At 45.0% G+C, this 12134-nt stretch overlaps 1 protein-coding gene across 35 annotated transcripts in view; it reads left to right on the top strand.

The window, feature by feature from the left end:
• Cacna1c (calcium voltage-gated channel subunit alpha1 C) overlaps window positions 1–12134 on the top strand; it is a 662482-nt gene that overhangs the window by 624759 nt on the left and 25589 nt on the right. For all 35 annotated transcript variants that reach the window (XM_050148320.1, XM_050148321.1, XM_050148333.1 and 32 more), the window contains 4 exons: window positions 3349–3514; window positions 3993–4120; window positions 4935–5031; window positions 7282–7384. In XM_050148320.1, the coding sequence (XP_050004277.1) occupies window positions 3349–3514; window positions 3993–4120; window positions 4935–5031; window positions 7282–7384 (494 nt within the window). The remainder of the gene's footprint in view (window positions 1–3348; window positions 3515–3992; window positions 4121–4934; window positions 5032–7281; window positions 7385–12134) is intronic.

Raw genomic sequence — 12134 nt, 5'->3', positions numbered from 1 at the left:
CCAAAAGACACCTAAGGTCATGCTCAACCTCATTAGCAATCAGGGAAATGCAAATCAAAACAACTTTGAGATATCATCTCACACCTGTCAGAATGGCTAAAATCAAAAGCACCGATGATAGCCTTTGCTGGAGAGGTTGTGGAGGAAGGGGTACCCTCATCCATTGCTGGTGGGAATGCAATCTTGTGCAACCACTTTGGAAATCAGTGTTTCGGTTTCTCAGGAAATTCGGGATCAACCTACCCCTGGACCCAGCAATGCACTTATTAAATTTAAACACTAATAAAAGCACAAGCATGGGGGTTCAGCATAACTGGGTGTGGAAATGGTTTTTAGAATGATGAATGAATTTCGTGTTTCATTTTTACCTCATCTCTGAGGTGATCACCTACTTCTGAGTGAAGGAAGCTACACATCTTTCTGGCCACTGGCTGCCAGAAATTCTTTAAAGCAGGCAGTGAACACAAACTTTGTACAAGGAGCATGTGGCTGCAGAAGCGGCCTCTGACACTCAGGTCGCTGAGAGGCTGTGCGCACTGAATAAATGAGAGAATGGCCGCATACCGAAGCAGGGCTGCTTTCCTGCACCGAGGAGTGGGCCTTCCTGTTACTGTGGACCAATGTGTGCCGGAGAAAAGCGTATGCAAATCCTACCCCAGGTTGCTTGTATCCTGCTTTTGGTTACTTTGAGGAAAAGGCAGAAGGATATTCCTGACCATCTCATTATCTGGACCCCAAAGTTGGCAAGATACACAAACATTTCAGTCTCTTTAACGTTATCTTCACCAATATTTTGTGAAGAGGCCCACAAAGAAAGAATGTAAAATACCCTGGACCAGAGCACCTAGGAGTCTGAATCCTGCTTCCCTCCGGTGTCCTGCAACGTGAACACTAGCCTGATGCTCTAGGAGAAACAACATACTTAAAAAAAACAGAAAGGAAGGAAGGAGGAAAGACGGAAAAGGCAAAATGCCAAAATACACTAAAAAAATGGATAAAACCAGGGAAGCCAGGAATCAGTTGCCAAGCGATAGGGCTCTTCTCTCTGACACCATCCATCTGTCTCTACTTCTGACCAAGGCCAGTCAAATTGAGGGTTTGCAAAATAAGATCAGACCTTGAGAAAGAAGCAAGCAACAACAAAATTCAACAACTAAAACACAAAGTACTATGAACAAATTTATGCCAATCTGTTAGAGAATCTAAATAAAGTAGGTGCTTCATTATTAAATTATTATTATTATTATTATTATTATTATTATTATTATTATTATTATTAATTCAGGGTCTCTCTGCCTATTCCTGACTAGCATGGAACTCATTGTGTAAACTAGGCTGGCCTCAGACTCACAGAGATCTGCATGCCTCTGTCTCCATCTCAAAAGTGCTGGGATTAAAGGTGTGTGCCACTATGCCCAGCTGAAGTACATGCTTTTATCTAGGAAAATACGGATTATAAAAATTTTGTTAAGAAAAATGTTGCTCCAGTGGATAGACCACACACCCAGGAATATTTGGGCAGCAATAGATTGATCATGATAGTAGTGCTATTAACTGGAAAAGCCTTGATAAACCAAGAAACTACTCTAAATTTAAAGAAAAAATTATTCTTTGAAAAAATGTCCGAGTATAGTTTTCTGGACTGCTACTTATTCACACAGATCAATGTGAGCACGTCTGTTAGTTCCAGCTTATCAGAGGAAGCGGCCTTCCCTGCCAGGTGCAGATTAGTGCTAATTTTTTTTTTTTGATTTCTTTATTTATTATGTATACAACATTCTGCCTCGATGTATGCCCGCACGCCAGAGGAGGGCGCCAGATCTCATTACAGATGGTTGTGAGCCACCATATGGTTGCTGGGAATTGAACTCAGGACCTCTGGAAGAGCAGCCAGTGCTCTTAACCTCTGAGCCATCTCTCTAGCCCCCAGATTAGTGCTAATTTTAACACCAAAATGCTCTCAATAAATGAGTAGCATCAGCTCCAATAGATTGTTGTCAAAATCACAGTCTTGACAAGACCCACGCTGCTGTGTTTTCATCTGTGATCCAGCACTAAGTCATTCCGAGTCATCCAAACTCTCAGAAATAGAAAGAGGCGGGAACCTCCTGACTCAGCTGAGAAGATGAACTAGTACTGATTATTTTGTTTTTAAAGAGAAGGCAGAAGTCACGAACACTACAGGGTGGGGTTCTGCCATCTGAAGACAAAGGCTAATTCAGGCAGAAAATGGAAGCAAATCAACTTTATGACAGTGTGGAGGATCAGTGAGGTGGGAGAGCCAGCGAGAAAACCCCCAGCTTGTGAGAGCCAATTAATAAATACAATAGACACATTGTGCCATCACTTTTTCTAGCCAGTATTTTGTTGAAAGCTCTATCCAGTGCAGCAATATGAGAAGGATGGGCTGGGGTAGTAGATGTGGGTAACGTCCCTGCCTTGAGAGCATGGGTCCTGAACTGAGAACCTCAGCAGGGGTGGTGGCACTCCAGACAGAGCAAATGAATATAGGAATTAAAATGAGTTAAGCTAGAGACAAGCCATATCTGGAATGAGACATTTGTAGTGGATGTAGCTAACAAAGGAATTCATGTGGCCATGCCAAGGACTCCTTGAATAAACAAGAAGAAACACAGCCCATGAGTCACAGGGGCAAAGCCATGAGCATGCAGTCAAGAGGAGGCAGAATCAAAACTCCCAACCTACTAATCGTTTTAAAAGCATTTTAAAGAAAGATGTTTATTTTATTTCTTTTTTAGATAGGACCTCATATAGCCCAGGCTGGCCCAGAAAAGCCAAATTTGATTAGTAGTGACATATCACTCCACACTACCATCTGAGGAACATTCTTTAAAAGTCTCTAAAAATAGAGCTGATATGTCTGCAGTGACGCTGGTCTAAGCCAGACAAGTGCCACCTGGTAAAGATGAAGACATGAAGCATCTCCACATGGTAGTCGCATTCCTGAGGAGACACCCAAGACATGGACCTGCATGCTTGCTGCAGTGTTAGCTGTGACAGCCAAAACAATCTCACATGGCAAGGGTGGACATTTTAACATACACATGGAGGGTGCTCCTGTGTAGCAGTGAAAGTGAACTATAGCTAAAATATGTCTTCCTGGCTGCATCTAAAAACTTCACATAGATAAGAGAACAAGTCCTCAGGAACTTCCTGAAACAATGCTTTGTATTTCCATATTTAGTGAACATGACGATCCACGCCCAGTGAGCCCCAAATGCTCAATTCCTTTTAGCAATTCCTCCTGGGAGGTGAGGCGGAGGCAGCTTTGCCTGCATGGGTGACAGCGTCCAGCTGAGGTTGGACTCTCTTGCCTCTCTTGTCTAGGTGTGCCACCGGGGAAGCCTGGCAGGATATCATGCTGGCCTGTATGCCGGGCAAGAAGTGTGCCCCAGAGTCCGAGCCGGGCAACAGCACGGAAGGGGAGACACCCTGTGGCAGCAGCTTTGCCGTCTTCTACTTTATCAGCTTCTACATGCTCTGTGCCTTCCTGGTAAGCTGAGACGGGACTCATCAGTGGGCAGTTTCCGGGCAGTGTGGGGTCAGGGCAATGGCAGAAGTCTTGGCACAGAGCATCTCTGCTCCTGTCCATTCATGGCTCTTGTCAGGGTAGCGTTGTTCTAGAAGACAAAGGTGTATAGAAGCCCTGTGTGGACTTATATGTCTCTGATACCTTGCTCAGGAGCGAGGGAAAGGAGACCAGACAAAGCCCCTCCCTGTCCCTGGTAACTTGGTACAAAGGAAATTGTTCTGTTTACACGTAGGATTCATCCCTCCTGACGCTCAGGAGAATAGTGTTAAGCTCATGGCCAGGAGACCCAGATTCTAGCAGTTGGCATCCTAAATGTATTGCTGATACTTAGAAACGTTGGTTTCTGGCTTACCTGGGCACTGGCTGGTAAAGTGGGCTTAGGCAGCGAATGTGTAAGAGTCTTGGCAAAGCCCCTTAGTGTACCAACTGTTCCCTGCAGATCATCAACCTCTTTGTAGCTGTTATCATGGACAACTTTGACTACCTGACACGGGACTGGTCTATCCTTGGTCCCCACCATCTGGATGAATTCAAAAGAATCTGGGCCGAGTATGACCCCGAAGCCAAGTAAGTTCCTTGAGGGGAAACCCCAAGCCCCCCAAGCTGAGAAGGGGCTGAGGGACCTGTTGAAGAGATCCAAGAGGGGTCAACATTGAGGGTACTAACAACTGAAAACCCTGGAATGTATCAGACCCAGAGTCAAAGGCCAGCAGGAGGAGGCCAGGTACCATTCTTACACCTGGTGAGCATATCAGCTGAATGGAAAAAGTAAAAAATTCTTTTTTTTTTAAAATATTTATTTATTTATTATGTATACAATATTCTGTCTGTATGTATGTCTGCAGGCCAGAGAGGGCACCAGACCTCATCCCAGACGGTTGTGAGCCACCATGTGGCCGCTGGGAACTGAACTCAGGACCTCTGGAAGAGCAGGCAATGCTCTCAACCACTGAGCCATCTCTCCAGCCCCAAAAGTAAAAAATTCTAACGTCAGATGAAACTAGTAATCATAAATGGGTCGTTTATGATTAGGTAGATTTCAGTGTCATCTTGACCTCAAGTTTATGGAAACTCGTTTACCAGCAACTGTTAACTGAGTATCCCTAAAATGCCTTCTGGCCCAATGGTTAGTTGATTGAGCAACAAATACATCCTGGGACTTAATGGCACTACTAGAATCCTTTCTACCTGGAGCACAGCACTAATAAACTTCCTGGAATGAGAACAGTAACGTGCGCCAGGGGTTTGCCGTTCTATAATGGATCTCTGCGCTGCCCAGGGCCTCCCGGGACCCTGCAGGGAATGCCCCTACATCTGGCCCCACCCCAATACACAAGCCCTGGGCTTCTAACTTTCTTTCCTTCTCTCCTTCCTTCTCTAGGGGTCGGATCAAACACTTGGATGTGGTGACCCTCCTCCGTCGAATTCAGCCCCCCTTGGGTTTTGGGAAGCTGTGTCCACACCGTGTGGCCTGCAAAGTAAGAAATGTCCTGGGCTACTGAGGGGAGAGGACAAATATGGGAAGCTGGATACCTGTTTGCCTTTGTGATTATTTAGGGAATAAAGATATTTTAGGTATTTAAAGAAATAAATGTGAACCAGATTCTATTTTAAGGACCTTCCAGAGCTAAAGTCCCAAGGCTATAAAAGAACAACTGTCACAATGAATCCCTTGTTCCCCAGTGAGGGAAACAGATATCCTGTGTGGATAAAGGGCTTATTTGGCCCCTCAGGCTGCACGGCCCAGGCCTAGGAGACTCTCCTAACCTAGGGTGATGGACTAGAAACTTTGACCTGAAGTCAGAGAACTGTTAGAGAGGCCACAGGTGATGTATCGTCCCCAAAATACAGACTTTACCTACACAAGGTAAAGTTGTTCACCCGCTGTTTTTTATCAAATTCCTAAATGAATCTGTGATCCTGAACCGACTGGAACAAACATGTTGGGTGCTGATAAACAGCCTCTGACTGACCTGGAGAGGAGGGATCCTTATACCTGCTCTAGGTCCTGCCACGTGGCCCAGTAGCTGCTGAGAAGAGCTGGCTTTGGTCACCATCCCGCCTCCGTTCTCCCCATCCTGGGTTTCCAGTGAGAATTATGATGAGCTTGGAAAGAGCTGAGGAAAGCCATAGCAGAGAGCAGAGCCATAGAGAAGAAGAAACACAATGGCCAATAATTGGGCTCCTTGGATAACCCATCTGTGAGAAATGGAGTTTATTTATGCTCTGTGGTAATTCGATTCCCCTCATCAGAACCTCACTTTATTCCAGAAAGAACTCCAAGAGTCCTGAAAATGTGAGAAACAGGAGCATTCTGTCATTCTGTTTCCTGATGCTGTGACAAGTACCCGGTTGCTCAACCTGTGTTAAAAAAAAAAAAAAAAGTTGACTGACCGTTTTGGAGGCTTCAGTCTGTGATCATCAGGCCTGAGCTTTGGGTTTGTAGCAGCTTTGGAATGTTACAGTTGAGAAAGAAGCACACCTAAGGGCCTCAGAAGGAAACAAGTAGAAAAAAAGAAAGAAAGAAAGAAAGAAAGAAAGAAAGAAAGAAAGAAAGAAAGAAAGAAAGAAAGAAAGAAAGAAAGAAAGAAAGAAAGAAAGAAAGAAAGAAGGAAGGAAGGAAGGAAGGAAGGAAGGAAGGAAGGAAGGAAGGAAGGAAGAAAGAAAGAAAGAAAGAAAGAAAGAAAGAAAGAAAGAAAGAAGGAAGGAAGGAAGGAAGGAAGGAAGGAAGGAAGAAAGAAAGAAAGAAAGAAAGAAAGAAAGAAAGAAAGAAAGAAAGACCAAGATTCTAATACCCACCTCAAGGGCATGGTTTCCCATAACTTCTTCTCACTAGGCCCCACCTCCTGAAGGATCCACCACTTCCCAAGAGTACTGAGGCTGGGAACTGAGCTTTTATGCCATGGCCTTTGGATGACATTTAGGATTCAAGCTGTAGGAAGTACAGCTCAAATGTAAGATCAAACAGTCTAGAGGGAGCTGGAGTGTACAGGTCATGACTGCCACGTGGGTCTGTCAGGGCGAAAAGCCAAGACTCACGCTTTTTACCTTGGTGTCTACAAGATTCGCAATGATGCATTAACTTGGGAAAAATACAACCCTTGACAGGACATCCACAGGAAGGTGCCATGTGGTCTAAGGGATGACACCACTGCCATCTACAGTGGGCATCATACTGTTCTTTCTCCCGATGACTCCTGTGTGTGCTGCTGGCTCACCAAGGGAGGAGGAGGAGACCAAGGGAGCATGTTTGGGGATGAAGAACAACAGAATTCTGTTTGGGTGGTGAATTTGGGACCAGGACTGAAGTAGGGATATTGGGGGGGGGGGAGAAAGAGAGAGAGAGAGAGAGAGACTCTATCCCCACATAGCCATCTCCTATTCTTTTGCTTTGGAGTTGGATAATTCTGTTTGACAGGCAGATGGCCGTTCTTTCTGCTAGAAGATAGCATCGCTGTATCTGTAAACCCGAGCACAGAACAGGAAGGAACCCATTGTGGAACCAAGGGTCTAAGGAATGTAGAGGCACAAGAGTTCTTACGTTAAAGCCTAGTTTCTCCCTGGAAAAGCTTTGGAAACACTGTGGTGACCACATACGTAGCCCTCCCACTCCCAACAGCACCCATCCAAGTTTCCAGGGACCTCCCAGCCTCCCTGCCACAAGGCTTGTGCAGAGCCTTTAAGAACTGCCTGTCCTTGTCACTGATTGAGCCTCCTTCTCCCTCCAGCGCCTGGTGTCCATGAACATGCCTCTGAACAGCGATGGGACAGTCATGTTCAATGCTACCCTGTTTGCCCTGGTCAGGACAGCCCTGAGGATCAAAACAGAAGGTAACAGCTCTCGTGGACCACTGGGAGGAGGGTGCGTAGGAAGGTCTAGCATCTCCACCAGGAAGATGCTCCTGCCTACACAGCATCAGAGCAGAATAACATCAAGAGCCTGCACACTGACTCTCCAAGAGGTGCACCACCATGCTTACATCTTCTTTGGTTCCTAAATGTCCCCCTTGCCATAGCTTATTCATTTTGAACTTTTCTTTTCCACCAAACCCTAGAAATTGCCGTGGTAACCTCCTGAAGACTGAAGGTTTAATGCAAAACACTGAAGAGATGGTTGTTACGCAGAGCAGGACCAAGCCCCATACTGATGGAGTTGTATTAGCAACAGGCCTGTCTCCCAAACATTCAAATCTCTTCTGAAATTAAAAGAACCTATGTTAGAAAGGTGACAGTGACAAGCAGTGACTGTGGTAAATAGAGGTCATTGCCTGCAATTGCTAAAGGTTACAATCCTACATGAGCTAAGCTACTACTTAGATGGTAACCCCTCAGACGGCATACAACAGAGGGCCAAGAGCTGCCCTTTGGGTTAGAAGCAGTCCTGTTGAAGGCATCTCTTGTCATCTCACTGATAAGTACTTTGAACTGCTCTGGGATAGGCTGTGTGTACACACCTCCAAAGATGCTGCTGGGTACCTAAGACCCAGATTAGGTACCTCGTAAGAGTGAGCAAAGGCCTCAGAATCGTGAGATGCTCTGAAGGCTACATTGAAGCATTGAGTGCATCTATGACTCCACATGTCTGAGAGAGAGCATGAGAACCTGCATTTGGAGATAGCTGCATACACGTCTCATGTATGAACTAGAGATCGACACCACCAGTGCAACCTGAGGGCCCCAGGCTTCCGGCCAGGGTCCTGGGTACAGTGGAAGGGCACTGGGCATCTCATACAACAGGACACAGCATTGTGTAACTACTTACTGCCTCGATTCGGTTTCCATATTGTGAAATAATGAAAGGTGGTGACACCTGGCATTTATTTCACAGGGTCACTCAGAGAGGTGGCTTCTTTAGTTGTACTTTTCCAGAGAGTAACAGACATGAGGGAACCAAAAACCAATCCTGCAAGATACAAGTCAAGATAATGAGCCAAACTTTAATAAAGAAAAATAGATCAAATTTTCCTGGTAAATTAAAAAAAGCATAGGCAAAAAAAAATCCATTAGTGGTTAGTGCAAAACTTCATTCTGGGGGTAGATATAGATAGGCCTGTTGCTGATGAGAGAATCCAATACATGCTTAATGCACACATGTATATAACAGACAAAACTGGAAGTATGTCTGCTGATAAATTAATACTGAATATCACTGTGTAGTGGAACATTCTTCTTTAAGCTCTGATCTTTCCAGATTTTCTACAGTAAATATTACTTCCTTTCAATTCCCAGGGAAGGATTTCCTTTTCCAAGGAGAAAAGACCGAATGCCTGCTAGAAGGAGTATGTTGTGATACTTAAGACTTGAGAGAGACTAATACTGTGGGTTTTGGCTCCAGGAAGGAATAAAAAGGATATGTGCATAGCAGCCAAGATTTAGTGATGCTGAAGATGCGCTGCACAGGCAAACCAGATCTCGATGAAATAATGCCAGTACCTGAAGGGTTGCCAAACACTCAACCACAGATAACCACTGTTAGCAAATGGGGATGCCTGAGGGAGAAGCCAGCCAGTGGGACATACAGTTAATTAAGAATTAAAGAAAAGCACTTAAACATAAAGACTCTTGGGAATATCTGCCAAGGGCATGTAATACTCTAGTATTCAAGAATGAACCTTCATCCAAAACAGGCCCTTTATGAACTTGTTCCATAAGACCGGGAGTCAACACCACAGTCAGACAAGAGATGGGAGAAAACATCAGCATTTATAGAGATAAGACAGATCAGTCTTCACTCACCCATCAGGCAGTTATAAGAAGTGGAAGTAATTAAAAAAATTAACATGTACCCTGAGAACCAGAAACCTTATCCCAAGCCAGGTATCACTGAAGGAAGTAGGTATTAGAGTTTGGAATGTAGCTCAGTGGTAGAGCAGGTGCCTAACATGCACAAGGCCCAAGACTCAGACCCCAGCGCCAAAAACAGAACAATAAAAATAAAACATTTACAATATGAAACAATTATTGGTGAAATTCCAGTCACATTGAGTTGTTAAGAAAATGAAGGAAAGCCTAAAAATGTGTAGGATCCTTTGGAAGATATATTTGTTCCTTAGGTCTAACTAAATGATCACCAGCTTGATTCCCCTCACAATTTAAGAGAGGAACCACCCAAACTAAGGTGTTGACAGGCTGGTTCTTTCCAGAGGCCTTGAGGGAGAATGGGCTCCATGTCTCTCTGGCTTCAGGTGGTCTCAGGTACCTGGCTCCATCCCTTAGTCTCTGCCACCCTCTTCACAGTATGACCTAGTATGACCTAGTATGACCTAGTCCATTTCTTAATTTGTTGTTCCCTTGAACATAGATTAAGCTCCATTCTACTTCCTGGTGCTATTTTTCTCCTCAGATTGTACATTTTGCATTTTCACTTTCTGAGCTTGCTCCTTTTCATTATAAATCTTCATTAGAGCTAACACTAATAACCTTACAACAGAGTCTGTACTAGGCTGTTTTGAGATTTCTTCTCCCAAGGAAATTAATCCAAAATTCTTCAGTTTAGTTGCAGGCACTTTTTGGACAAGGGTGAAAAGCAGTCACATTATTCACCAAAATTCCACAAGAACAATCTCTAGCCAATACACTAAAATTCTCCTCGGAACCTCCTAAGCCCGGCCCCACAGTTCCTCGGACCTTATTCAGCGCCATGGTCTTTCATGCTCCTACTAGTATGGCCTATAAAGTGGCACTTTAAGCATTCAACTGCTTTTCTAGCCTGCAGTCCCAAGGTCTATGTTCCTTTAAACAAAAGTGTGGTCAGGTCTGTCACAACAACACCCTACTCCCCGTACCGACTTCCATCTTAGGGTTTCGGTTGCTGTGAAGAGATACCATGACCACAGCATCTCTTACAAAGAAAACATTTAATTGAGGTGATGGCTTACAGTTTCAGACGTTTAATCCATTAGCACCACGGCAGGGAGCATGGCAGCTAGGAGTATGACTACGTGCAGGCAGACGCGGTGCTGGAGAAGGAGCTGAGAGTCATCTTGATCTGAAGACAGCAGGAAGTGAACCAAGTGTCCACACAGAGGAGACCTCAAAATCCACCCCACACACTGACACACTTCCTCCAACAAGGCCACACCTACTAATAGTGCCAACTCCCTATGAGCTTACGAGGGCCAATTACATTCAAACTACCACACTAGATAAATTCACATTTTGAGTTTTCAGGTAGACGTGAGTTTCGGGGTGCTCCTTTCAACCCAATACAGAAGATAAGTTCACTTGCATATTGTTATAGTCAGGATTCTTTCACTGCGTGTGTCAGAAACCAAGTCCAGGATGGCATGGCAGGACATGCCTGTAATCCCAGCATTTGGAAGCCCAACACAGGAAGATTATGAGTTTGAGGCAAATTGCGGATCCATAATAAGCTCTTGTTTCAGAAAACAAACAAAAAAAGGAGCTATGAATGATCTTTAGTGAAGGGAACCAATGTTGGAATGGCCAGGAGGTGTTCTGGCTTCAGCTGCAGTCTGAATTTGGTGCTCAGCATGTTCAGGAGCCATCATTTAAGCAGAGGCAGTCCTCATGAGTGCCTCTGCTTGCTCACACACACCAGTCCATGGCTGGGTTTGAACTCAGGCAGTCTGACCCCATAGCTCACATTGTTCGCCATCAGCTCCTATATGATAGATGTTACTGCCAGCCATATCCTCTTCCCAGTGCTATGCAACAAACCCCATAAACTCCACAGCTCTGAAGAACACCCAGTTACTAATTCACAGTTCTGTCAGAAATCCAGATATGGAGAAGTAGGGTGCTCTACTCAGGGACTGTCAAAACCAAACTAGGTACACTAGTTAAACCAGGAGAAGGTATCACTGCTAAGCCCATTCAGACTGTGGCTGAAATCCTCCCACTTCTGTTGGTGTGCAGTCCCTCCACGGATTACACAGTGCGTGCACACTGGTAGCAAGGGGCAGGTATCATTGGGAGAACCCTGGAATCCTATCAAGCACATCTCCTCTTATGATTACTTTTTAACTTTGCATGTCCCAGGCAGCATGCATCAATCCAAACTGCCAGAGCATAGGTCTTCAGGTCTCTGCCTCCACTGTTAGTTTTTTCTACTTCCTCCCCTGGGAGATTCAGCAGAGATCCTCTGGACACATGGGTGCCCCTGTGTTGTGTATGTGTGGGGCAGGAGTGGATCATCCTTCCATCAAAACATCTCTGTTTCCTGCAACTGCACAAGGAGGTTGTCATAGTTAGGGTTTACTGTTGCTGTGAAGAGATGCCAGGACCACAGCAACTCTTAGAAAGGAAGCATTTAATTGAGGGTGGCTCACTTACAGTTTCAGAGGTTCAGTTCATTATGGTCATGAAGGGGAGCATGGTGGCGTGCAGATAGACTTGGCGCCGAAGCTGAGAGTGCTATATAGTGCAGGCAACAGGAAGTAGACTGACTGTCACACTGAGTGAAGCTTGAGAAAAAGACCTCAAAGCCCACCCCCTCACTGACACACTTCCTCCAACAAGACCACACCTACTCCAATAAGGCCATGCCTCCTATTCGTGCCACTGTCTCTGGGGCTATTTTCTTTCAAACCACCTTATTCCACTCCCTGTCCCCCAAAGG

The sequence above is a fragment of the Alexandromys fortis genome, unplaced genomic scaffold (assembly GCF_014885135.2).
Source record: "Alexandromys fortis isolate MF-2015 unplaced genomic scaffold, M_Fortis_MF-2015_v1.1 scaffold_59, whole genome shotgun sequence".
Classification (NCBI taxonomy): domain Eukaryota; kingdom Metazoa; phylum Chordata; class Mammalia; order Rodentia; family Cricetidae; genus Alexandromys; species Alexandromys fortis.
Note: the sequence above shows the minus strand (reverse complement) of the source record. Positions and strands in the feature narration are given on the sequence as shown.